The sequence below is a fragment of the Furipterus horrens genome, unplaced genomic scaffold (genome assembly GCF_987537825.1).
Source record: "Furipterus horrens unplaced genomic scaffold, mFurHor1.1.pri manual_scaffold_2, whole genome shotgun sequence".
NCBI lineage: Eukaryota > Metazoa > Chordata > Mammalia > Chiroptera > Furipteridae > Furipterus > Furipterus horrens.
Genome location: NW_028327172.1, coordinates 12,669,923 through 12,697,829, shown reverse-complemented (window position 1 = coordinate 12,697,829; position 27,907 = coordinate 12,669,923). Strand labels below are relative to the sequence as shown.

At 43.1% G+C, this 27,907-nt stretch overlaps 1 protein-coding gene and 1 pseudogene across 10 annotated transcripts in view; one reads left to right on the top strand and one right to left on the bottom strand.

Annotated features, from left to right (window-relative positions):
- Positions 1-27,907, bottom strand: part of PHF21A (PHD finger protein 21A) — a 164,560-nt gene that overhangs the window by 3,100 nt on the left and 133,553 nt on the right. For 6 of the 10 annotated variants that reach the window (XM_090262101.1, XM_090262084.1, XM_090262116.1 and 3 more), the window contains 8 exons: positions 26,809-26,898; positions 23,216-23,509; positions 14,788-14,886; positions 11,835-11,886; positions 11,009-11,088; positions 10,482-10,542; positions 7,842-8,005; positions 1,509-1,664 (listed from right to left, as the gene is read on the bottom strand). In XM_090262101.1, the coding sequence (XP_090118227.1) occupies positions 1,509-1,664; positions 7,842-8,005; positions 10,482-10,542; positions 11,009-11,088; positions 11,835-11,886; positions 14,788-14,886; positions 23,216-23,509; positions 26,809-26,898 (996 nt within the window). Of the gene's footprint in view, positions 1-1,508; positions 1,665-7,841; positions 8,006-8,078; positions 8,102-10,481; positions 10,543-11,008; positions 11,089-11,834; positions 11,887-14,787; positions 14,887-23,215; positions 23,510-26,808; positions 26,899-27,907 lie in introns of all 10 variants that reach the window. The other 4 variants (XM_090262132.1, XM_090262139.1, XM_090262146.1 and 1 more) reach the window with 3 other exon arrangements.
- LOC150017909 (ATP synthase peripheral stalk subunit F6, mitochondrial pseudogene) lies at positions 18,057-18,643 on the top strand (annotated as a pseudogene).

Sequence of the window (27,907 nt, the reverse complement as noted above, 5' to 3'; positions counted from 1 at the left end):
CACAGACAGCCTGACCAAGGAAATCAAGTATCAGCTCTGAATACTGACGCATAATCTAGCCCCACGTGGGAAGGGATCAGAGGGTCGCAGAGCAGCAGCCGGGAGAGAACAGAGAGAACTGCTCTGCTTGCCGCCCCAGGGAGACAGCAGGGAGAGCACGAAGGTTAAAAGGGGGAAAACCGGAGTTCTCTCAAGTCAGGATTCCAAAGGACTGAGCAGGATCCTGATGTCTGCTGAGCTACTGAGCCTATTTATTTATTATTTATAACTTGCCTACTTCCAGAAAAGACCTGAGACCACTTATAATAAAAACATGAAGATACATGGATAGTCGAGAAAAAGAAATCAGAAAACTAAACAGAGAAGGAGGGAAGAGGCTGGGACAGTTAATGATACAGTCACGTGCTGCAGAACGTGGAGTCAGTGATGGACCACGTACACTACGCGGCCCCATAAGATTATAACGGAGCCACAAACTTCCTATCTCTTAGTGACGCTGTAGCTGTTGTGACACCGTGGACACAACCCCTCACGTGTTTGTGGTGCTGCTGGAGTAACCAACTTACTGTGCGTCCAGTCGTACAAAAGTAAAGCACACGCACTTATGTACAGGACCTCATACTTGAAAATAACAAACAACTATGTTAGTGTTTATGTATTTGCTATACTATTTATTATTATTTTAGAGTGTACAGTTATGTTTACTAAAAACAAGACGTTTGCTGTGAACAGTGTGCGTGTTACGCTGGCAGCAGCCTCACACATCTCGTGTCTGCCACATCCTTTGATCCCACTGTTTTCTCTTGTGCTTGATGGGATCGTGTGTTCTTTTGCACAGTAACGTGCTGTAGAGGCTTGTGGCCTAAGAGCACTGGTTATACCACACAGCCTGGGTGCACATGCGCCACCTGGATGTGTGTAGGCGCACTCTGTGATGTTCTCATGACAAAAATCACCTAATGACATCTCTCAGAACGTATCCCTTTCGTTAAGCAGCGCGTGACTCTATGTTTGCCCTTCAAGTCCATGAAATATTAAGATAGCACTTTACAGTGAGTTCTCTGATCCTGATAACAACACAGGTTAAAAGTGAAACTGTTGTTATTTGAATGAAACAATCAATTGAGCACTTTCATTTAAGAATTTTATTTTCAAAAGAGTTTCAAAACCATATACTGGGTTTGGACCATTCTTAAGAGAATGAAGCAGAAAGTCTCATGGACTTTTAGGGGTCAAGGTAATGAGAAGATAAGTCATTTCGAATAAAGGAAAGCAGTTAGCATCTCCCCACTTGTGCCCAGAGGCACAGCCTCACGGATGACAGGAACCTCCAAGGGGACGGATGCTGCGGGGTGAGGGTCTGGCCATGAAAAGGGCCGATGCAGCCTGGTGAGATACCAGGAGAGGGAGAGACGGCCGTTCCCCAGATCAGAGGGCAAAGGCAGTCCTCCTGACCACATCGCCTTTCTCCTCCTTGACCCCATACCCTGTCCGGCCCCCCACAGTACCTGGTCCTGACATCTGGGACAGATCCACATGCCCTTAGGGATCGTTTTCAGAGGCGGGTCTAAGCAGTCCAGATGATACACACGGGAACATGTGTCACACATCAGCAACTGACCGCTTTTTCTGCACACACTGCAAAAATCCTCATGAATGTCACCCTATAAAATTGAGAAGAAAGGTAAGAGAAAGGACAGAAAGGTGAAGTGTGAATGTTAACATGTACATTCTTGATACGTATAAATGCTTTGGGACAATTAGCTCTGCCCCCTCTAACATGTTACAAGAGTATTCAGGGAAAGTACCAATGGCACAAGCCCCTACCTGTCCCATACACCTGAGGTTCCCTGGGCAGGGACAGTCTTCTTAATTTTAAAGTAAGACTTTATACAAAAGCTCTGCCATCACCTAGGCCACAATTAACTTTACATGTGACAGTTCAGCATTTATTACATTTTGGTGGAATCCAACCCACAAATCAGAAAGTTTAAAGACATTGAAATCCATTCATCAAAGTGTTCTAAAAACAATTACACAAACAATTCTCATTACTTATCATTTTTGGAGGAAATTTAGAAGGACTGGGAAAGGCAACAGACAAAAAATGAAATTTTGCTAAACTCTTTGCTTGCGTAGGGAGAAAAAATACAGTGAAAGTTCAAAAGGGAAAAGATTAAGTCAGGAGCCAATTATATAAGCTTTCGAATATGAAGAACTTAAAAGCCAAAACAACAGCTGACAGTGTTCTCTCTTAAAACCAGTGTTTGGCATTTTCTGTTCAATGGGCCATTCTATTCTGGGAGGCTTCATTCCTCCCTGTAAATCACTTCCCCAGATGAGAAGAGAAGAGCACCTCCGTGCACCTGTCTGTCTCCCCCCACCCCACCCCCTATGGTGAGTTCAGGTACTCAGGTAAGTCTGCTAGAGCCATCTGAACAGAAGGCACCATGAGAAAGAAAGAAAAAAAGCAGATCTATTAAAAATTTGCAGAGGAGAACACTGAAAAAAAAAAAAAAAGAGGTATTAAAGAGGTATTTTTCAGCAAGCCAATCCCTGACCTATTTTCTGAACAGAATTAATGTTGCTGATAAAGACACAAGGGAAGGGAAGGCTGAAGGGACATGTCAGGGGTGAGCCAGCCAAGGAAGTGCCACAGCTGGGACCAGACTCTTGTTCACTTTAGATTCCTAGGCTACTCTGCCAAAAGGCCTCGCTCAGAAACCGCACAGGCAGCAACGCTACAGACAGCAACGCTCAGTTCTTCCCTCCCATGCTCGTCACTCCTCCACTGCCACCGCGGAAGGGGCCTGGCTTCCCAGATCTACAACTTCTCTCCAGGAAAGGAAACTTTCTCTCTTTCACTAGTGTATCCAGCAGCCTAGAAAACCAGCTGAAAAGTTATAGGATAATCAGAGTGCGGGTGGAATTTAACCTTTCCTAGAAAACCAGCTGAAAAGTTATAGGATAATCAGAGTGCGGGTGGAATTTAACCTTTCCTACCAAGAAAATGTTACCTCTGGGCAGTAAAAAAAGATACTCGGCACATGAGCAAAAATCTGCCCGAGGACGCAGCCTGACAGCTCAGCTTCCAGGGCCCGACAGAGTGCGGCCTCCTCCCGATGAGCCAGCCGCGGCTGCCTGCTTTGCCCCTCACACCCAGGCGGGGGCGCTCTTCCCGAGACAGCTAGCCTTTCCTGAGCCTTAGCCCCGGGCTGGAAGTCTGCATCTTTCTGAAGTTTACAAAAATTTTAGGGCTGCAGGGCGTTTTACGTGAACCACAGATAAAATCAGCCGTGATGAAGTAAATGGAACAAACTGGACGTTTTATTCAGAGGGATTTGTTGGGTGAAGAGTTCTGCTTGCTTTTCCTTTGCTCCTGAATAAGGAGAACATCACGAAGTGGAGGGAGGAGAGTACACAAAATAAAAATTAACTTTTTCCACGTTGCCTCCTGTCCTCTTCACACAGCCCAGAGCAGCCGTTCCGAATCTTTCTGGTGTCAGGATCCCCCTCACACCCTTAAAATGGCGACGGACCTCAAGAGCTTTGTTGGTGGGAGTTACATATATTCATATTGACTGTGTTAGAAGTTTTAAAACTTTTAGTTTTGAAATAAACATAGAGACTCACAGGGAGTTATAAAAAGTGTACTGAAAAAAATCTGAAGGCCCGGCACACACAGAGGCATGCTTCATTAGCCACCATCGGGTCTCGTGCCACCTGCAAAATTCCACTGTCCTCTCATGGGAGAATGAGAGTGAAGCTGGGGAAGAATGGTTGAGTATTATCATGAAAATAGTTCTGAAAGAGTCTCAGGGACCCCTAGGCCATACTTGAGAATTGCTGTCCAGAGAAATGAATATAAAATAAGATATGTATTTCATCGGCACAAAATTGGTTTTTTGCTTAAACAGAGCAGAGGAAGCCCCACAGAGGCTCAGGCTTTGGTGACTCACCAAATGGTAAGTTGAAAGATGGCTGACCCATGATTCTTTGCTAGGAGCTGAGGACATATGTTTTTTTACAAACACCCTGGTTGTATCAACTACAACTTCACCATTTGCTAAAAAAAACTGTATAACTATGTCAACATTGCTTCCCTTCTCGTAAAAATGATGATAGTGGCAACAAGGTACATCCTGAGGATCAGTGCCCAGCTGTGCCTTGTATTACCAAGTCCTCCTAGATGGTTATTGATCTCCAGGAAATGCCTGCCTCTCAACTGTTATTGTTTAATTAATGTTGTTGGGGCTTATGCTGCCCAGCAGCAAATATACAGAACCCTGTGTGTCGATTTTAATAACTGCCACTGTTGGAATACTGTAAAAGTAGAAGTCAATTATCTTAAAAAAAAAAAAAAAAAACCCATTCCACTAGCTTTAACCTAGGAAGTTATCAACATATTTAGTGGTTTTAGAAAAGCTTCCTTTTACCTTCAGATTTCTAAAAAGAACAGTGTTTGTATTTTAACACAAAACCTGACAGAAGCTTTTAGTTTGTGATTAGATCTGAGTGGACCCTTTCAAGAAAACCATTTTATAAACCCCCTCAGCTCAAAATCACAAAAAATAAAAACAACACTGTTTAAGAGAGAGATTCACATGCAGAACCACAGAATCATCTGTTCCCAGCACCGTGCGCCACCCTAGGGGAGAGTCCTACCAAGAAGCTATGAGCTGTCACTCCCTTGGCAATGCTTTAACCGAGAAAAAGCTAGGACAATCTTTAGTGCCACCAAACAAGGTTTCTTACAGGGACTCCCGGTGCTGGTTAACGGGACAGGCAAAGAAACCCTGAATCAATGACCAATGCCAAAAGCCAGGAAGGCTGGATGAAACGCTGAATCTTGAGAGCAGGGTGGGTCTACAGCCACCAGCTGTGTTCAAGGAAGGAAACCTGTCACAGAACAGAACTCTTATATGACCCTGATCCTCCAAAGATGGCACTTTCCCTGTTGCTTCTGGAATTTTAACTTAGGATGTGCATATGGTATTCTTTGGCTCTTCGGAGAGAGGTAGGCCTTTAGTAATACTAAGAACCTGCAAATTCAAGGGATATTTTACCTGAAGGTGATCCTAAAGACAAGCTCTGTAATTCACAAAAGAAATGGGACATGTCAAACCTGCTCCTCTCATCATCTCCAGTAAATGGCAGCTTCAGCCATTTCCTGTTCACCCTTGACTGTTCCTTTTCTCATACACTATTATCTAATCCTGCTGGCTTTTCAAAATAGATGCAGACTCAATCACTTTTCTCCATCTCTACTTCTCCCAGCCTATCAGGCCAGGCCAGCATCGGCTCTTGCTTGGACGACTGCAAAGCCTCCCACTGGTCCCCCTGCACCCGTCCTATCCTCTCCACAGTCTCTTCTCCATATGTCACACAGCGATCCTTTAAAAATCCAAATCACTCTTACAAACACCTTAAAATAACAAATGCAGGCAAGACTATCAAAGGATACCAAAACCACTGGGTAACTGTTTGCTGGGGAACTGGATATTTATACAGACTCAAAGCTGTCTCTGCCAGAGGAAACGGGCACCTTTACGAGTGGAGGAATTTAATGGAATTTATCTTAAGAGACGAAATGTTAACATCACCAACAACGGGACAGACTGACAACATGTGCCTCTGGCTGTGACGCACTGAGGACTCATCACCACTTCTTTAGAGTTCCTACAAAAATGCATACCTCATATCTATTCTTGAGGGAACATCCAAATGGAGGGACATTCTACATAGCAGCTGGCCTATCTTTTTAAAAATATCAATGTCACAAAAGACAAAGAAAGGCTGAGAGACTTTTCCAGAGTATGGAGACTCGTCGTCGGCAGCCGTCCGTCTCGAGAGACGATGGTGTAGCTTCTTAAGAGTCTATCTGCACCGCCGAGAATGGCTGTGCAGTCCGACTCGGGAGTGACATCGTATCTGTCTCCTCCCGTGTTGAATCGACATCTTGCGATGACGCTGAAGCTACAGAGCCTGGGCAGGGTGATATGGAGGGTCTGCTGTTGCCCATGCAGCAGACCCCCCCTCTCTTCGCAGCTGAAGGGTCCAAGGGAAAGACGGAGTCAATACAGCTTGGGTTCAGGTGCGCCGCAGGAGTTGCCGGTGTTGACTACAACGTCAAACCGCCTTAGGGACTCCGGCTCCGGATTTTCTGTCGGGGTTTACTCCCTTAGCCTTTCCCCTGAAGAGGTATGCCGCAAGGCAGCGGAGGTTTTTTGGAGTCAGAGTTTTCCTTCTCTGATGTGCCCTGACTGGAAGATCGAACCAGCGACACTTAGCTCGAGTGTCGAGCTGTATGGAGACTAAGGAGACAATAAATATCAAGTGTGATCATGGATTGGATCCCAGAGCAGAAAGAAAAGTGCCACTAAGGCAATAATTGAAATAGTTGAGCCAAATGGAGAAATCTGAATATGAACTGTATATTATATAATAATATTTTATCAATATTAAAGTTTCTTAATTTGATAATTGTATTGTGGCTATATCAGAGAATATCTTCATTCTTAGGAGATATAAACTGAAGTATTTTGGGTGAACACTCATGATGTCTGCAATTTTTTCTTAGCTAGTTAAAAAAAAGTGTGCATGTATGTGTGTGTATATGTGTTTATGTGGATATATGTGTATTACGTGTATGTGTGTGCATATGCTTGTGTGTGTGTGTGTATAGAAGCAGCTTATGTGGCAAAATAGTAATAACTGGTCAATCTAAGTGAAGGGTATACATTGGCTCCCTGTATTGTTACTGCTACTCTCTTGTAGGTTTGAAGATTCTCAAAGTAAAAAGTTAAAAAATTACATCTCACTTTTACTCAAAATCCTCTAGTGGTCTATTTCATTTATAGGAACAGCCCCAAGGCCCTGCACAAGGGGCCACCTCTGGGGCCTCATCTCCCACCACGGCCACCTGCCCACTGCTCCCATTGTCCTGGCTGCCCTTCTTCTGCACTGTGTGCATTTCTACCTCAGGGCTTCTGCGCTGCTGTGCCCTCTTCATGGCCTGCTCTTGCCCCATGGCCTTCCTGTCAGAGAGCCTCTCTCTTCATGAAAGAGCTACCTCTGGCCATAGCTCCTTATGCCCCGCTCTGTGCCACTTTTTCACAGCACTTACCACTCCCTGACATGTACGTTCACTTGCTCATCACCTGCCTCTGGCCACGAAATATGAGCCCTTGAGGGCAGGGAGTTGGCTTTGTTCTCTTTTGTTCCCAGCCCCAAGAATAGAGCTTGTTCAGGAGAGTAATGCTCAGTGAGTATCTGCTGAGTGAATTCACTGCTTTGTAAATGCTCATTTAAAAACTTAGGGTGCTAGTTGACATTCCTGAAGTTTCTGGGTGAAGGATTACTAAGTACCTGACACTTTCTGGAATCTGCTTCTAACCAACTGTGCTGAAGAGAGCTGCTTTAGAGAAGTTTCCCATCCATTCCTTGAATTCTACAAAAGCACAAGCCACAACCGCTAGGGGAATGCACAGCTTTTCGTTTCCCTGCCTCCAAACCGCGGACGATAGACACCCGCACACCTTCCGATGGCATGAGCTGACTGCCCGCCCCCGCCTGCTTCCTGAGAACTCATTCACAGCCACACGAAATTCAGACCCTGAAAACTGACTGAGCCTCCGAGTGTTGGGTGTCACATGGGTCTCAAGGACGCGGCAGGGTCTGGGCCCGGCAGTAGCTGCCTTCACTGGCACACAGTGTCCTGCCGGGATTCCTGCTGTTCCAGGGTTAGTCAAGGAGGTGCGGCTGGTAAGGAGACACACAGGATAACGGTTTCCCCGACGGAAGCTCTCAGAGAGACGGTGAGCTTTTCCCGAGTTACTTACGTCTGTGGAGGTGGGGCTGGGCAGGGACACAGGCTGGACAGGTGCAGGGAAAGTGAATGTGGTCTCTGTCTTTTCATTTTCGGGGGAGTCAGGATGACTGGATGGGGGGGATGTTGGGGTAAGGGCCCCAAACCCCAGCACTGCATTGTATTTTGGAGGACGACCTATATACCAAGAGAAGGGAACAAAAGGGAAAAAGGGGGAGGGAAAGAAAGGGGGAGACATGATCTTACATACCTTTGGCCAGTGTTCCTCATTGGCTAGCATGGAAAGGGAAGTGAGGTAGCAGAGAGAGGTTAATACAACAGTCCCAAAGAGAGGAAGAGAAGCAAAGGTTTAAATGTCATTAGAAACAACTGCATGAGTCTCAAAAGAAGGGAGGATAAGAGAGAACTTGGAGAATGACAGGAGGTGCTGGGTCATGGGAAAGGGCCTTGCCTTGGGCAGAGAGCAGTGACATTCCTGGACTATTATAATCTGAAATTTCTCATGCGAGAGCCAAGGCTACCTGGAAGCCAAGGCCGGGAATGAGAGTCTCCTGTATCTTCCACATACTGTCCTCTAATGTTTTTCTGCAGCCATCATTATTACAATAATAATGATTCTCAGTTCCCACAAATGAGTTTATTTAGGATTTCTGCTTTTCCTTTTCTCTCCTGCCTATATTTTGGTCATTTCACTGCTTATAAAGATGGAGAAAGGTGAAGCAAGGAGGAAAAAGTCAAGTTAACTATTCTTACCCCTTGCTGGTACAGCCCTTGAGAGAGATGTTCTAGGAATAACTGGATCCTAAGGGCTAAAAAGATGTCCTGAGCCTAAATATGAATTTAAGTACGTGTGGACTCAGATGTCCTCCCCAGTTGATCAAGAATTGTCTCCCTGCTTTCTGTTACATTCTGATGAACGACGTGTCCAAGAACTGGGGCTATTCCAAGTCTCAGGCAAGGCCATCATCAGCAACACTGCTGACTGAGAGACCTGATTTGAGCAAGAGTATTTTGAATCAAACTTCATGGCAATAGCGTATCAATAAATGAATCCTCATGGGTGTGGAAAGTCCAGGTCAACCACTCTTGCCTGATAGGGTCCTGTCTTTTAAGGCCAGGGTCATAGCTTGTAAGCTGTGAGTGAGAAAAAGTGTATGTTTGGAACCTCAGAAGGGGAAAAAAGGAGCCAGAGGAGTATACGACTGCCCACGAGCACACTGGTGGATGGTACATAGGATCGTGACTTTGCCAACAGTTATGAATTATACCAAAATTCTGCACAGGAGTCCTGATTCTGTCAGACATAACACAAACATGACCTATCTGTGTTGAACTGGGGATGTCTGCAGTACAAAGACAGATCGTACTGGTTTGCCCTTCCTGGGGAATCGAGTGCTGCAAGGAGAAACCGAAGATGAATGCTCTTTGTTTACCCAGAGAAGGCATATTCTAGGCATGGGGAATGCAGGTTTCCATCCTCTGACCTTGGCAAGAGATGCCAAGGTCCTTCTGGCTCATTTAACCCCTGTCCTGGGAGCAGATACAGCCTACCGGTGGACCAATAGACTGGCTTCTGGCTGGGCGTTTGTCTCTGAGAACTGTGTCAGAGGTCACTAAAAATCTCTTAAAACCAAACCAAACATCACAAAATAACCTATGACACTGATTGTTGTGGCCCAGGAATAGATATGAAGCAATGGCTTAGGGTTTCTCATCTAAATGTTTTCGATCATTTGAAGGACGGGGCTGATGCAACGTGAGAATGGGTCTCTAAGTGTGGGTATGCTCTCTCTTTGGGGCGGAGGTGGCAATGGCATAGCTGCAGCCCTCCCTGAGGCAGACAAAGGGTCGAGGTGACCTCCTAAGCTTCCGGTAGCTCTGAGATTGTGTGTGCATATGCAAAAATTAGTATGCTACTCCACTCCCTTTGCAACCTTTCCAGCTTGAAACTATAATTCAGGGACACATTATCATGTGGAGAAAGGGACCTTGGGATGTATTACTGACATCAAAGAACAATTTCAGAACCTTGTTTATGAGCTCCAATGCGGAGCTATTAAGACCTATTTAGACCCGCACAGTGAGAGCTGCCTCTGCTGCCGTCTCTGCCCTAGGAGTGAGGCGGAACACCTGCTCTGGGGAGGTCAATACGGGGATGGAGCTCTTTAGGAATCTCTGCCTGTTTTGACAGTGACCTCTTCTCCTCATAGATTCTAAGTTTTCGGTGTGCTACCTCGCTCCTTCCTGGAAAGTCTGCAGCTCATGGAAACTTACAAGTAATGATGCTCTGGTCTCTGGCAGCAGGACGACTCAGGCACCACTTAAGAGCACCTTGGCAACGGCAGTGCTATGTTCCGCTCAATGATGCTAAAATGCCTCCTTTCACACGGCGTCCTGTTCCCTGCGCTCTATCATGGAGGGCCTGGTGGACTCGGGGCAGAAATGCTGCATTAAGCCATTCCCCTGAGTCAGCTATGCTCCCAGGAAAGGCAGCTTGTGATTCAGGATCCAGAGCTCTAATAAGACCTCTCACTCTCTTTTCCCCCCATTCTCAGAGAATAACAACAACGAAACTGTTTTCAAGGGGAGAGGGGAGAAACACAACACAGAAAGCAAAGGCAACAGCAAGGGCAAGATATAAAGAGGTGCTCACCTCTCTTCCGGGTCCCAGGATGCATTGTACTGTTCAGGTATGTGACTGCACTCTTCTTACGCTTTGAGGATTGAAGAAGGAAATACGACTGGTTGAATAGCACGGCTACTACTAATACTGGCCAAAGCTAAAGACCAAGCACAGCACACCTGTCAACATGCCGACTAGTTAGTGCCAGTCACCCCAAGGTCTCAGTGCTAACGTATTTTATTATATATACTTGGCTCTGAGATAATATTCCAGAGAGGTCTGTCTCTGCTTCAGATGACAGTTGAGTTGAAGCCAGGATAAGTTAGATTTTAAAGGAAGGTTTGTATCTGTTCACACTTAGGAAGAAACCAAGGGGAAAGCAGTGAATAACAGAAATGATATAATGGAATCAGCCAGAGAAAAATCCATCATTTCAGAAGGCTGGGAAGGTACAATCAGGGTACTGCTTTTAAGCAGGGTTTCAAATGGGAGGCACAGAACAAGACATAAATAAAACTAGAACAGACAGCGAAGGGCCAAGGGCTGGCCAGGAGTACCTCTGGCTCAAAGACTGCTCCGCTGTACACTGGGTTTGCTGTTGTTCTTCTCTTTCGCTCTTGCCTCTTGCTTTGGATTTCTTGGAAAAGCAAAACGTTTGAATTAGAAAACAGGTATGGAGAACCTCAAAAACTTAACTTCACTGTTTTAACTATGGGTTTTCCCATGACAAACTAGAAATGGGGGACAATCTCTTTGTTTTGCTGCAGCCTCAATAGAGGCAAGCACACTGCTGGGAGCAAATACACAGGACTGTCTACTGTCACCTCTCGGAAAGTGGGACCACGCTGTCTATCCTACACTGAGGCTCTCTGTGATTGAGAGTTAATGGCAGACAACACTTGTAAACAAGCTGTCCTGATTTATTTTTAGATCACTGGAATGTAGGTGTAGATGAACTTTATCCACAGACCTAGACTTAATTAACCATAGTTCACCATTCTTTAATTTAAAAACCAAGACAGGTATAGCTTTGGAACTATTCATAAGATTCTGGTAAACAAGAGTGACTGAAAAAAATACACAATCAGAGGGGCGTTTGCTACTTCATGCCGTCAGGGAAAAAAATTCCCCTACGTGAACAGAAGTCACCTTAATCCAGGCAGCTGGGTGGTTTGTCCACAACAGTAGTGTGGATTCATAATGAGAGGAAGGAGAGGGGCTGAACGACAGCAATTTTTGCTCTAAAGGAAATAAAGTCCACAGTGCTTGAATGATACTCTATCTGTGTTTCAGTTTTCTATTCCAGCAATACAATTAAACACCATTTTCAAGAACACAGCTCTGGGGCAGAAGCAAGACAAGATCATGAATATCTTCTCTTACCTTCTAGATGGTCATGTGTTACCAACCCTAGAGACACCATGAAGGCAAGTTTCTGTGCCAGAGAAACAAAAGAATATACTTCAGTGCGGGTTCTCACAAAGCCAATCACCTGCCCTGTCAGACTGCTAGGGAAAGCCAGCCCAGCAGGCTGGAGGCTAACGGGGGCCACGTTCAGGTGAACAAGGAGCGGCCAGCCTCCACTCTTAACAGCTACGGAGCCACCCTGCAGCTTTCTTGTCTTACAGGGACGGAAAACAGGATGAGGGCCTGCCTCTACTTTCTCAATGACAGAAATCAGCATCTTGAGTGATCCAACTTTTTTTCCCCCCAGAAAAAAATCCTCTTAGAGAGAAGAGGATTTCATATTTGGAAAACATGCAGAGCCTCCCACACAACAAGCTCAAATTCTAAGTAGTTCCCTTGCCATGATAAGTCAGTGTTTCTTACATGTTTTGCTACCATTGACTGGACAATGTTAACTCAAAGCTAAATGAGGTTTAAGAATGAGAGCAGGTGGTTCTGCTTAATACTATGATTTTTCATTCAAATACAGCCCTAAAACTTATGGGGCCATTTTTCTCTGACTAGGCTGATTAACATACTGCACCCCAAAGCTGAACCATTAGATGATCCAAGTTGGAGACAGCAACGGATTGATGCCTGTTTTGCTCTTTGGTTGCATGTGGTCTGGAAGGTATGTCTTCATTTCCCTCTGTACCACTGCATGTGGTTCCTGTATGTGCCAAATAATGCACCACCAACTTCTTATGCCACTGAATAAAGAGTAGCATTAATTGCTAGGAGACTTACTCCTGCACAGTTATTTATACCACAGTTTGGCCTTAAAAAATCCTGACATTTCATTCTCAACATTAAATATCATGATATTTTGGCCTGACATGAGAGGTGCAGGCTATTCAAGATGAGAGTTTTGTGAAGATACAGTCCTTGAGTAAGCCACTGGAGAACACAGAAATGTCCTTTACTGATACCCTCAGCATCCTGAAGAAACGTTTTTATTTTCTTTCTGATTCCAGACTTATACCTCCCCGCTGATAGCCAGTTTTCTGGCAAGGAGAAGCAGTCTTGGACGCTGCGCATTTTCTGCTCTGTACATTGAAATGGCACACATTTTATGGCTGCCAAATAACTACATTCCTAATTTTTACTCTTTGTTCAAAACTTAAGATTAGAAGGCTGTCTACCAACTGTTCTCTGTTACTAAAGCAGTGTGAGGGCTGACACGGAGATGCACTTTCTTTTAATCGCGCGACAGCACCCTTCTTGGCCACTCACGTCCAGCTCAGCTTTGCCCGTCTAGGTCAGGAGCTCACACAGAACCATCAAATGAAAGAGGCCTCTCTTATGGAACAGATTTTCAGTGATAAACAAATACACAGTGTTCCCTCACTTATCGCGGGTATTACGTTCTATACCCCCCACGATAGGTGAAAATCCGTGAGGTAGGGACCTTACATTTATTTTAGTATTTATATATATTTCAAGGCTTTATAAACCCTTCCCACACACTTATAAACAGTTCCTAGTCCCTTATTAACCTTCCCCACTCCCTTATTAACCTTTTCCACACTTTTATAAACACTACTTAAGTTCTTAAACATATTCTACACTCTTAAACCTATGTAACTTCAACAACATACGTCTACAGTACCACAAAATCCTGCGATATAGTGAAAAAATCCATGATAATTAAATATAATATTTTTTTAAAATCCCGCGATACAGTGAGGCCATGATAAGTGAACCGCGATATAGAGACAGACTACTGTAAAAGCTTGTCAAGAACTTTCACCTCATCTGTGTATCACGTGTATGCCAAGAACTACCTTAGTCTCATTAAGGTGGTGATTCTGTCCAACTAGAAGATGAAATACCTGCTACTACACGTGACAGTGTGTGCCTGCTTGCCACCACGCCACTGACATGGGATATCCTTCTGTTTCTCCTAATAAGGAAATTTTGCTAATAGCTTGCTCTATGGTTTTTCTCCAAGCATAATACTTATTAATTTTATGGATGATTTTATAAGTTTCTCAGCAATTTGCACTATTTGCATGACTAGTATTTCTTTTTAGTCCCTCCTTTAAGATATGTACATTAAAAATTAATCCATTTCATATCAGAAAGAATTATAATTTGTACATGTTTTAGAAAAACCTTCACTGGTTTAAAATATCACTTTTGTTTTTTTAAAAATAACGTGAAGCTTTGATGGCTTTATGCCACTATATGACGGGGTTTCATGACAAAGAACGCACTGAGGATAGAAGGGAATGGATTACTGGTCTAATAAAATCCAATTATTGGATATTCATCACCATATTACCTGTCCAATTTTTCTTTTATAGCTGCTTGTGCAAAATTATCAAACTTAAGAATGCCCTTGTCTAAGGACATACGAATTCACATTCAACATCTGCACCAGAGTCTTGTTTGCTATTTAAGTCTATTATTCTACCCTAAGTTGTGGTACAGATGTTACTATTTTCATCCCTACTTTTATGCTTCAGTGAATTCCTTTTCAGCTACTGGTTCATCTGGGATTTGGGGATCTAATGCAATACAGCAGTAATAACAAAAAGCACATGTAACAACTGTAATCGATGACATAAATAGACCTTGTTGAGTGAACTGAACACCTTATATATGTTGGCTGAGACAAACAAAACATAATCACCACTAGAAACGCAATGAGATATCTAGGAAAAGAATCACTGATCTTACATTTCAAATTTGTACCGTGTATAAAATGCCCGTATGCCGCTTGTGGATACTCAAGGCCATACTCTTAGTCTGCCCTAGGCCTCTCTGACTTGGCAGTGGCATTACTGAATAGTGAGAAAACAAACGACAAGACAAATAAAGTGATTCAGGAGCACGTGTCCCTCCAAGCGTGTGAGAATAAGCCCCGCCTCTGGAGGGCTGGACCTACCTGAGGGTTCTCCTCCCGTTTTGGTTTGGGTGCAGCAGGTGGAGTGATGGTGCGGCTCTCTGTTTGCTTCTCATCTGCTTCTGTGTGAGATTTAATTGTCTAGGAGAGGAAAATTAAATGAAAATTCAGAATTCACTTTTCATTAAAAGAATACAAACAGTTTGATTGTAGCCAACAAGGAAGAAAAGAATATACTCAGAATGGAAACAGTGAATAAAGTAGCTAAGGCCCCGTAAAATGTAAGGCCCCAGTGGAAATGGTTAAATTGTATAACTGGAGTAAATATGAATCACAAATAAATAGTTTAAATTATACAGAAAGAAAAATGCATGGTTTAAAACCTACGTATAAAAATAAAGTAAAGGCCACTCTGATTTTAATGTATTTTAGAATATAGGGACGGTTTTCCAAAAGCAAGCCCGCTCTTGTTACATATGGGTCAAGCTCCAGTCCGCAGTGTGCTTAAGATCTGAATAATGTAAAAAAAAAAATCTTAAACACACTCTTCTATGTCAGTACATTTCTAATCATAATCATAATCTAAAAGAGGCTGCAGAACTACCCTCACTTGGGATGTTTAAAACCTGCCTGCATCATCCATTAGAGATGCAATAGCCAAGGGAAGGCCATCTTGCAAGAGGTTGACATCCTGATTACCTGCAACCTCGTCTTCCAGATGCATCCAGTCACACACACACACAAAAAACACCAGTAGCATTATCATCTTCAAACGCAAATGGCAGCTAGCAAATTGGTAGACAGGGCTTGTGTTACTATTCTTATCATGACCCAATGAATACTTCATTTATGAAGCCCTCGGTAAATAATGAAATGATGCTTGAACAGTGGATATAAAACCAAACAAGAATCTAATTTACTTTTTCAAAATTAAAAAAGCAGATGCCAATGGTCTCTTTGTGTGGCAACAACAAGTAATTAAGTAAGTGAGAATGAAACTGATTATTGATGAGCAGAAGCCAAATAAAAAGACCTTGGTCCTGCAGGCAAGACATCAGAAGTTCTCAAAAATCATTATGCTGTGAAATGTTATACTAGATCTGAAAAACGAACTCAGTCACAAAGATTTTTCACGTTCTTTCCTGCCTGCTTCCACATTTTCCTTGTTTATCACGTTACTTTAGGAAAGTGTAAATATCTGTTTTGGGGTACAAATGCTGCCTTGTTTTGTTTGTTTGTTTGTTTTTGCTTTTTTACCAGTGTCTTGTCCTGCTTCCTTGTCTATACTGTAAGCCGCCCGACAGCAGGGACTGTCTATGCCCTTCTGCCCCGCTGTGGGCCTAGTGTAGGGCCTCACGCAGAGCAGATATACTGTACACAGACTGTCGGGAGGGGCTGACCTTCTCAGTGAGGACACCACCTACCCAGGAGGATCATTCCTGTCTTCTCTCTCTCACACCACACACATTTTTGAACCAAAAAGGGCACATTTACTCCATGAAACAAACCACCAAACACATCCGCAGGGAACACATGGGAAGGTAGTTTATAATGACATTTTTAAGGTCCTGGGTGTCCAGAAAGCTTATTTCAATAGCTCTCTTCATGTGGAAGGGTAGGAGTCTGAGGGAGGAGGGAGACGAGAGGGTCGACGGTAGGGCTTGCTGCCCCACTCCAAGGCTGTATGAGGTTCCCTGAAGTCACGTCAATCTTTAAGGCTGAGTGAAGCAGACTGGTGACACCTCCAGGGAAGGACAAACCACTAAGGAATTATTAAGTGTTCAAATTTTCTCTTTCACTCAGAGGAATACAATGGTCTCAGGATTGGACAAAAAACAGCAAAAGCATTCAAAAAATAAAAATAAAACACGGGAGAGCTATTTTTCTCTCACAGGCCTCTCATTCTGGGGAGGCCAGCTGCCAAGTTGTGACCTGCACAGGGAGAGGCCCCTGTGGAGAGGAGCTGCACCCCTGCCTGCCGACAGCCAGTGGGAGTGAGGCCTCCCCACAACCACGTGACTGAGACTGGAAGTGGAGGCCCCGGTTCCAGCAGAGCCTGGGAGATGACTGTAGCCCTGGCCAACTAATTGGAATGCAAACTTTTGAGGGACCTTGAGCCAGAACGACCCAGCTAAGATGCAACCTGATTCCTGATCCCCAGAAACGGTGACATAAGGAATGTTTGTTGTCTTAAGCTGTTTAAAACAAACTAAAGCCATTATGGTTGGAGAGTGGCATCACAAAAATGGCAGGACAGGGGACTCTATGAACCAAGCCTTTACTGAAGCAACCATTAAGCTGGCAAAAACAGAATCAACTCTTTACAACTCTGGAATCTAATAAAAAACTTATTGCAACTAAGGGGCACTTAAGAAAGAGGCTGCTAAGTTTCATTGAGAAAATATTTTTCTTTAACTACCTACGAAGCCCCATTCCCTAGCTGCGCAGAGGCCGTGGGGACAGTCATCTGTGTTCCTGGAATGACCTGCTGGTGCCAGGGGGAGCAATATGGACCTTATTCTCAAAACTTGTGGTTGCGCATTTTGACCTGTTTGGTGATTCCCTGGTGCAGAGGCTGACCTTTGTTTTACCCACCTTAGGCTAGAGGGACTTGCCAGATGGCACCTGATGAAAGCATCTAAATGTGTACAGTAAGGCCTCACTTAATGTCATCAATAGGTTCTTGGAAACCACGACTTTAACCACTTTTACTGTCGGCTAATTGATATAAAAAAGTTCCTGTGGTATATTATATTAACTAGCTTATGGTAAAATTGGTTTCATTATATGTCATTTTGCTTAAAATCATTCACTTCAACATCGTTAATTTTATGTGATGTGAATTTCACCTCAACTTAAAAAAACTAAGTTGGGATACAAGCAAAAAAAATGGGTAAAGCTAAAAGTTTGGTCTCTTATCAGAGATTATAAATCCTTATCCATAAGTGAAGCTTCCCTGAAGATATTTTTGCCTCCATGGTGTTTAAACAATTACTAGTATTTTAAAAACTAGGTGATCTCTGAAAATAGCTCGATTTCTGGTTTTCTTAAAAGTTTTCTTATTATAAAAATTGGCTATTGTCAAGAAGTAGCTACTTCCTGGAGATGTAGTACATTACTTTGCAGTTTACCAGTCCCTTCCACTTTCTGCTTCTTGACACCAAGGTGACACGGTCAATTTTATCATGCTTATCTTACTATTTCAAAGAGGAATTAAGAATAAAAGTGGACTACTTCTTGTACTCATATTCCCATTAAAAATGGAAAAATAACAGCCTGTCTCCGAGATGCTTCCTGTCCAACAGAATCACATGATTCTTCAGAGGCTATTCAGGTTCTCCTCTGTCATTCTGTCTGCAATCTCAGCCCATCTGAAGAGGAATATGGGTGTTACAGCAGTGGTCTTTAATAAGGAACTTGTACAGAAACTCTTTGTGGACAAGATTAGAGAATAGAGTTAAGCAACAGTCATCTGGAGGACCTCTCGATACTGGCTCAGGCTATCAGCAAGAATTGGAGAGGGAGCTTTTTAAAAAAAATCTTTGTTGGAGACTAGCCTTTAACTTTTGTTTTTAATCCTCACCCAAGGATATTCTTTTTCTTTGCTTTTCAAGAGAGAGGAAGGGAGAGAGAAAAATGTCAATGTGAGAGAGAAGCATCAACCAGTTGCCTCCCAAACACACTCGGACTGGGGAATAGAACCGGCGACCTCTCAGCTACAGGACAGTGCTCCAGCCAGCTGAGCCACACCAGCCAGGACGAGAGGGAGCTTTCTACACTTAAACAAATGTATGGTAAAGCAGACATGAATGCATTTCCTGACTTCAAATTTGAAGATTCCAAACTTGAAGTCATCAATAAACCCCAGTCTGGAAGAAATGTAAAATTTATCTGCTAATTTGCACTAAATAAGTTGTACAACTGAACGTAAGTATCAGAATAAATATATATTTCAACAACAACAAAAAAGGAAAATAAAAATTCCAGCCTGCTTTACTCATTTATATTTCTTGCTTCATACCCATGGCTATTTAAATTTGTAAATCCTGTTCTTTCTGGTATTATGAAGACAGAAATCAAAAACTCTGGACAAGACTAGAACTAAGTTAATCATTTTATACCCTTAATTCCAAGTTCACCTTCTCAGACTTCGCTGCATGAATAATCAAATTGAGGAACTAGCAAATAAATAAATGTCCAATTAGTTTCATCAATTAAGGTTAAATAAATTTGAATTGAAGGCAAAGCAAAAATCCATTGTTTGGTCACTTGGCTATATTTTCCCTACAATAGTATTAAAATGGAAGGCAGAGTTACCAGCTCAAGTTTACTAAGAAGGCAAGACTGAAATTTAAGGATAACACATCAGATAGTATTTCTCATCTTCAATGTATTCCTTTTTTTAGAGGATACTCTGTAGGTTCCTATGCAAGACATACAAAGTCTGCCCAGAAAAAGTCCAGCCATTGTTAATATAATGAGAATGGTTTGCGTGACATCAATGTAACCTGGCAGCCAAGGAGAGTGGACTGGAATGCGCATGTGTGAACAATGACGACTTCACTGTATTAGTCAGTGGGGGTGGTAGACACCTTGAGTGAGCATGTGTACTGTGTGGCCATCCCATTCAAAATGACTGTGGGGGGCAGAGGGCAGGGGAGAGCAACAGGGGAAAATTGGGACAACTGTAAAAGAACAACAATAAAAATTTTACAAAAGGGAAAAAAAAAGGACTTCCAGCCAATATGGAGGCATAGGCAGACACGCTTCATCTCCTTCCACAATTATAAGAACTACATCAAACTCAAAACTAAAAATGACCAGAACTAACTGCATGAAAGTCCAACAAACAAAGATATAAAGAAGTAATACTCATCTAGACAAGTAGGAGGGGTGGAGCTGGGGTAGAGAGAACGTGGTGTGGCGGGGACAGTAAGGTTGTGGCTGTGGTTGGCTGGTGGAAAGCACAGTCACACATCATAGACCGGGGAGTGATCCCAGTCCCTGACCAGGCTGCACAGCTCACAATTCCAGCGCCAAGGAAAAGAAAGCTTCGTTGCTTCTGACTGTGAAAACCAGTGGGGGCTGGGCCAGAAGAAGAAACTGCCAGTCTCTCAGCAGAGTCTGCTTAAAGGGCCCCCATGGTCCTAGAATGTCCACAGACCCACCCACTCTGGGAACAACAGCCAGGGCAATAGCTAGAGAGGTGCCAGTCCCATACAGAAGTGGGAGAGGTGCCTGGAAAAGGGGCAAGTGCTGAGCAAGCGACATTGTTCCCTCTCAGACACTGCAAACCCCGCCCCGCACAGTGCCACAACGTGGTGAAATGGGTCGCCCTGTACTGACAAATACCTAAGGCTCTGCCCCTTAAATGTAACAGGTGCAACAGCTCTACCTAAGACACAGAGGCAAACAAACACAGGAGCCTGTCAAGATGAGGAGACAGAGAGGTATGGCCCAAAAGAGGGAACGGATCAAGGTTCCGTTGGGAGAACTAAGCATGAGGAGATAGCCAACCTAACAGCTGCAGAGTTCAAAACACTAGTGATAAAGGTGCTCAAAGGCTTAACAGATGTGCTTAAGTATTGCAAATACATAAGGGAAGAAGTGAAGACTATGCTAAATAAAATGAAGGAAAATCCACACAAAATCAATGGTGAAGAGAAGGAAACCGGGGTTCAAATCAATGATTTGGAATATAAGGAAGAAAAACACAGTCAACCCATACAGAATGAGAAAACAAGAATTGAAAAAAATGAGGAGAGGCTTAGGAACCTCTGAGACAACTTTAAATGCACCAACATTCGAATCATAGGAGTGACAGAAGGAGAAGAGGAAGAGCAAGAAATCGAAAGCTTATGTGAAAAAATAATGAAGGAAAACTTCCCAAATTTGGTGAAGGAAATAGACATACAAGTCCAGGAAGCACAGAGAGTCCCAAAGAAGCTAGACCCAAAGAGGACCACACCAAGACACATCATAATTAAAATGCCAAAGGTTAAAGATAAAGAGAGAATCTTAAAAGCAGCAAAAGTAGAGAGTTACCTACAAAGGGGTGCCTATAAGACTATCAGCTGATTTCTCAAAAGAAATTTTGCAGGCAAGGAAGGACTGGCAAGAAGTATTCAATGTGATGAAAAGCAAGGACCTACAACCAAGATTACTCTATCCAGCAAAGCTATAATTTAGAATGGAAGGGCAGATAAAGTGCTTCCCAGACTAGGTAAAACTAAAGGACTTCATCATCACTAAGCCATTATTATATGAAATGTTAAAGGGATTTATTTAAGAAAACACTATGAACATTAAAATGACAAGAAATTCACAACTTCAACAGCTAAATCTAAAAAATAAAAACAAAAACAAACTAAGCAAACAACCAGAATAGGAACAGAATCATAGGTGTGAGGATCATTTGCAGGGTTATCAGCTGGGAGGGGTAAAGGGGAGAAATGGGGAAATGGTGCAGGGACTAAGAAACATAATTGTTTGGTACAAAATAAACAGGGGGAAGTTAAGAATAATATAGGAAAGGGTGAAGCCAAAGAACTTATATTCACAACACATGGACATTAACTAAGGGGGAGGGGGGTGTGGGATTGCTGGAGGGAAGGGGGTACTGGGAAGAGGGGAGCAAAGGGAAAAGAAATTGGGACTACTGTAACAACATAATCAGTAAAATATACTTAAAATACTGTTAATAGCAACTTTGGTGTAGGTAAAATTAGGTGGGAATTTTACTCTTCATACTTGTAGATTATGGGGGGATGCACTGTCTACAATACATATTTCTGTAATGTTTGAATTTTTCTTTTACAATGAATATGTATTATCCTTGTAATCAGAAAAAAACAAGAAATGTAAAAATAAAACTGAAAAAATTCTTATCTCCTAAAAATAGCTTTATCATAAAAGAGATCAAAGAGAAATACTATTTAGCGATCTAAGATAGTATTTTGAAACCACATTCTTTATAATTCTAAGTGGCGTCAGCAGTACTTTGAGAGCCAGCCCAGAACACAAGAGCAGGTGACCTTCAAACATGCCTTTAGGCAGACTCCTAAGGTGGAGCATTTTTCATTCAGTATTTTAATATTGAAGTTCTGCCGATAGTAAGTTTGAAAACTTCTGACCTAAAATACGTGTAAGTAATTTATTTCTGAATGCTCCTCAAAGCATTTCTCGGGGTTTGAGTGGGCTCCCGAGGAACAGAGATGCGTTCCCTCTTGTGTTGTCTGAGCACAAGATTTTGGTACCCAGCTTCTTAGTGAAAGGTCTGCTCCATTTATGAGCTGCCTGGGGAGAAAGCCATGTGCTCTGTGCATAAGGTTCCTCTGTGCAGCGAGGCCAAGGCAGCAGAAAGCCTTCTCATTCCCCGCCATCTGCCCAGCCTCTCTGAATCACAGTCATCCATCCAGAAGCAGAAGATTCAGTATCACCAGACTATTTTCAGATGAATGAGAACTCAAGCCTGAGCAATTTGAAGTGGGTCAATGACTTTTTAAAGCAACTCTCTGAAAGAGGATGCTTTTCTTTGCAAAATTCTTCTTTTTCATCACTGGTTTTTCTTTAAATAGAATATATGGTGACTACCTATAAATCTTTTTTTATGTTTTTAGAAGTCTTTCTGTCATAGAACCCTTAAGTATTTGGGGAGATTACTTGTATTTTTCTAGCCTCATGTTTTTAAACGTTTTTTAAAAAGATTTTATTTACTTATTTATTGAGAGAGGACAAGAGAGGGACAGAAACATCAATGTGTGGTTGCCTCTCGTGCACCCCCACCAGGGACCTGGTCGCAACCCAGGAATGTGCCCTGACTGGAATCAAACCAGTGACCTCTTGGTTCACAGGCCAGAGCTCAATCCACCGAGCCACACCAGCTAGGGCTAGCCTCATGTTTTTAAAGAAACATCTGTTTTCAGAAATATAAACAAAAGGCTTCAATATTTGAGCTAAAATGTCTGTATCCTCTAGAGTTAAAAGAATGCTTTTTAGAAATTTTAATTGTTTTCATTTGGCTCTTCATTATTTGTAATAACCAGGGAAAATCTTTGAGGTGGAATCCCTTTCCTTCTTTTGTTTATTCTTCCTGATTTTCAGAGTTCTATCCTCATCTGGATTCTTATTGGCCCACAACTAACAGGGCATTTTCTGTTTACTACCTCATCTGTGCTTCCTGACTGGGGATAGCAGAACCCATCCGTGAATTTCTGCTTCAGAACCAGCAGGGGGAGCTCACTCACACGGGACTCTGAATCCATCAACTCATAAGGGGATAATGGAAAAAGCAACCCAACTTTCTTCAGTAAGAATGGCCCTTTTGCATTTTGAATACATTATCACCTATAAGCAACAGGTAACTGATAATGGTACTGAGATAAAGAGCCCTTGAGAAGATGTATTTAAAGATAGCCCAGCCACAATGGCAACGCTACTGCTGGAAGCAGGTGAGTACTCTTGCCTGTACCTGTTTTTCAAGGCTTGGCTTGCTAAGCTGTACAGTTTGAGGTCCAGCGAGTCTGGTCCCTGGAGTAGCTATCACAATGCTGGTGAGCTGGGCCATGGGGAACGTTTTGGCTATGGTTGCAGTCTGCCCATTGACGACACGGACGGGGTGGATGGAATTCTGGGAGGTAGGGAGGGTCGTGGGGGTAAACTTGGTCAGCATAACAGGCCTCTGGATAAGCTGAGGAGCTGCAAGCATGGGAGGAGGTGCTGGGGCAATAGGAATGTTATTCTGGGCCACAGGCTTGGGTCGAACCTATGGGGAAAGAGAGAACAATTATCGTATTACTTAAAGAAACTTCCTGCAAATCTAAGTTATTGTCATATCTCCCACACTATGTATGTGAAATGTTATTTAGTACAAATATTAACATTCACTCTGGTTTTATGATTTTTATAGATCTTAAGACATATAATTTTATAAAAGATTTATTAGCTCTTAGGAGGGTGCAAATGCTACCCTAGAACTCAGTTCTACTGATTCTAAACCTAGCTCCCTCTATTGTATCATGCCGCCTCTTTCAGGCTGACGTCAAATACCCAGTGCAGAGACTGGTCCCACCCAGAACGTGTGCCCAGAGTATGGTAATTATGCTGCCAAAGGCCTTACTTCACATTTTAAATTCTTCCTATCCACAGCCTCAGTTCACCCTCGTCTGTGGCCCTTTAACTCTCCACCGTGGCCTCGCCTTCTCTCAGTGTCCTGTGTGGGCTTTCTCTTCTTCTGTCCAATACTAAGTGTAAGCATGTCTCAGGATTCTGTCCTGGGACACCCTTTTCCTCCAGGCGTCCTCTGCTCTTCCTGGGAGCTCTCGCCCACCTTCCGGTTTCAGTTACCATCTGTGTACTGAAGGCTTCCATACTTGTATCTTAGGATCAGACATTTCATAAATTTCAGAATCACATTCAACTGCCTGGTAGCCATCTCTCCTTGGAAATTTCACAAGGTCAAAATCAACATGTCTAAAACTCATTTTTTTTCTTCTAAACTTCTTTTCCTCCTATAATCATCATCTCAGTAAATGGCCTTTCCTTTCCTAAATAAGCTTCAGAATAATTCTTGATGCTTCCTACTCCACCTCTACTTCCTAAATCCTTCTCACATATGTCCTACTTTGTGTCTGCACTGCCACTATTTTACCATGTTTGGCTTACTGAAACAGTGGCAGAAAATTGTGATTAAAAACATGGGGTCAGCCTGGCCTGAATTCAAATCCTGATTCTACCACCTACCAGCTGTATAACCTTAGGCAACATACCTGATTGGAGCCAGTTTTTCAAGCTTTCCAAACTGTGACCCTGCAGGCAAAATCCTTTCCCCTTATGCATTAAAGTTTGACCTTCAGTTAACTCTCTAGCTCTGTTCTCCTGGAAACCTGATAAAGGTAACAATGTCAACTATGTTACCAGGCAACATTGCTTATGGCAAAAATGACCCTTTACTGTGAATGGGGAGATTTATAAATACTTGATGGGACACCATACTGTGGGTTTCCTGAGGGGTGGGGGGCAAACTCCTAACTGGGCTTGTCCACTGCGGGGACCTTGAAAGCCTCGGCAGCCGGGCCCGAGTTGTTACAGGGTACACTGGGTTCTGTGAGGCCTGGGGCTTCTACGCCAGGCGGCTCCCCCACTGTCCTGATGTCCCTGCACCTGAGCCGCTGTAGAATCTGCTACCTGGGCTACTACAGGGACTCCCACTCAAGAAAAGCGTCTGATGCCGAGCAAAAGCTGGCAAGTTCTGGTTTCTGTCCTGTATCGTCCTAAGTGGACTAGTGCCAAGTGTTTGTCTGAATGTTTAGCTAAACTTAAGGTGGCCCCGTGCAGACACACAGGAGGAAATACATTTCACACTGTCACCAGTGCACACACATAGACATATATCTCTATCTCTATAAAATGAAGACTTCATGAAACAATACTTATATGCTATGTGCTCTAGTATTTTCCTACTATATTGTTCATTTTATTTAAAAACTCTGCTTATAATCCACTGAATTGATTTCACAGCTGACTAATGAGTCATGACCCACCATTTAAAAAAGAGCAATACCTACTTTCATAGGATTGTTGTGAGAATTAAAATAGATAACCCATGTAAAGTGCCTACAGAGCAAGTAGCATGTAGCAACAAGATTCTCTAAACAGTAGCTATTATTATTGTTGACAATATCTTAACTGTTCTTCCTCCCCACAGTCTTGACAACCTCTAATCTATTCTCCACGCAGTGGCAAGAAGGAATTTTCTAAAATAAAAATCTGATCATGCCAAGTACTTGTCTGAAACTGCTTTAATGGCTCCCTCCTGTTCCTGGGATAAGGCCCAAATTCCTACACAGCCCAGAATGTCTCACAGGCTCTGGCCCAGCAGGCTTCTCCAGCCCCATTTCCTACTCTAGCCACAAGGCCCACTGTGCTAGCCACACAAAATCTCGTTTGGTTCCTCAGGCTTACATGCATTTCTCCATTCCTGACTTAAGTATGTTTTGCCCTCTGCCTGGAGCATTTTTATTGTTCCCCCAAAACTTTGTCAGGCTAACTTGACTAGGATTTTAGGTGTCAGATAGAATGTCAACTCTTCAAGGAAATGTTCTGTAATCCTTTTAAGAATGAGTTGGGAATTCCTCCTCCGTGTTCTCAGACTGCCCTGTACTTCCCACAGTGGAGAATGTAAATGCCTGTACACGTGTCTGAATAAGTCTGAGGACAGGGAATGGTCTGTCTTGAAAACTGGCATATCCATAATGCTTAGCGCCTTTTTTGAAGCACAAAGTACTTATTAAGAATTAATCTGATCAATGATTAAAATCATATGGGCAGTTCAGAAATCACTTATGGCCACTGACCACAAAATTCCTCTCTCTTCTCTCTTTGCCTGAAACCCAAGGCCTCAGATAGGAATTACCAGCCTTTCTACCAGGCAAATCAACTCCCCTCAAGATCTAGACTGGGGTGGGCAATGCCGTCATTCTGCCAGGAGAATGGTGCATTCAGCCCAATTGCTGGAAGAATACTCTCAGTAGAATATGGGCAAGCTGCATTACTTGGGCCTCCACAGAAAATTCCCCGTGTAGACCCCTAGTCTAAATCTTCATAAGCAAGGCTTTGTGTTTAAGTATGATGCTCAATGCCATCATCTTCCAGAGGAGAACTGAATGATTTCTACTAGTTAGCATGGCTGTTGTTTCCTTCTCTGCTCTCTTTGGCATACAGGGGAAAAAGGTGGTATTTATATTCCTTCCCCACTGGCAGGCAGGTTTTGGCTTTTTCCGGTAAGTTAACATTATAAGGTTTAAAATGGTGTTATCTTAATTTTTTTTAATCTAGGAAATTTTCCTGTCCTTACATCCTCCTGCTACTGCCAATGGTCATTGTTAAGAAACCCTGATGATAAAATAGGCTTCTTCACGGTATAGAAATCAGCAGCTGCAATCTTTAGCCACGTGGGATCTGGATACAGCCGAGGTGACCAGAGCGTTCCAGGCTGCGCAGGAAGGGCCCATGAGGCTTTCTGCCCCACCTACCCCTCGCTGGGCTTCTCACTGGCTTACCCACCTGTGGAAGAAAGTTTGGACGCGGAGTGAGTCTTGGAGGAGGGATAAACTGCGGTACTTTGATGGGCTGAGGAGGTGTTGCCTGAACCTGCTAAAAAACGAGAAAGATAAAATAAACCAGAGAGGACAATAAACGTTCAATATCAAAGCCAGACATTCTTAAAGTATTTTCAGCATCACTGTTCTCTGGATCAGACAATATTCTCTACAATCTTTCACTATAGAATTAACCATCTGGATTAACACTGCCTTAAGAAACTGATTTACTCTCCCACCTGCACTGCTTTACCCCATAGAGCAAACCAACCACATTTGTTTCCTCACATACGTGCAGGCTCAGCAATCTTAGACAATTTCCTCTGACACTTAAGAACTCCTGCACTTATGAATTTTAAAAGTTAAGACTGGATCCAAAGTAAAATCAAACTTGCTGCCTGGCCAAATGGGCCCTTTCCTAACATTAGAGCTTAATCTAACAGTGAATGGCTTTATTCCTATAGAGCATTTTCTAATGTCAGCACCTGGCTGAGTTATCTGCTTGCGTCACTAAAGATTCCTAGGTTTATTTAAGCGGTGACACTTCACTTCATTGCTCTCAAGTTTTGCTCATCGCTGGTCATCATCCAGAAGCCACCAAGAACTCTTAGCTGCCATTATAGAAGCAAATTTTTAAACCGCTATTTGGATACCCTTCCCCAAGATTCTTAAAATATCAGTTTCTAAACGGTTTACCCTGAAAATCTCATGAACAATTCTGTTCAAGTACTTCTTCCTTCAAGGGATCTTTTCTTATGAAAGACCTTGGACATGGACACTGTTAATTTGTGAGTTTCTTGAATATTTTTAAAGTGCCCAACTAACTCCAGTACTTCCTGAGTACAGTCAATTTAAAGGGATAGTGAATGCAAGAAATTCAGCAGGGCATTTCCCCAAATCAGCAATATAGCACCAGAGTCTAAGTACTCAAGCTTCACAGGAAGGGCCATGGATAGGAGGGGGAGATACATGAAACAGTGTGTATGCCGCTGTGATGGACATTCCCGCCCCCACCCCAAGCCCCACCCCCGCAAGTCAAGTCAAACCCTGCCCTCAGGTAAGGC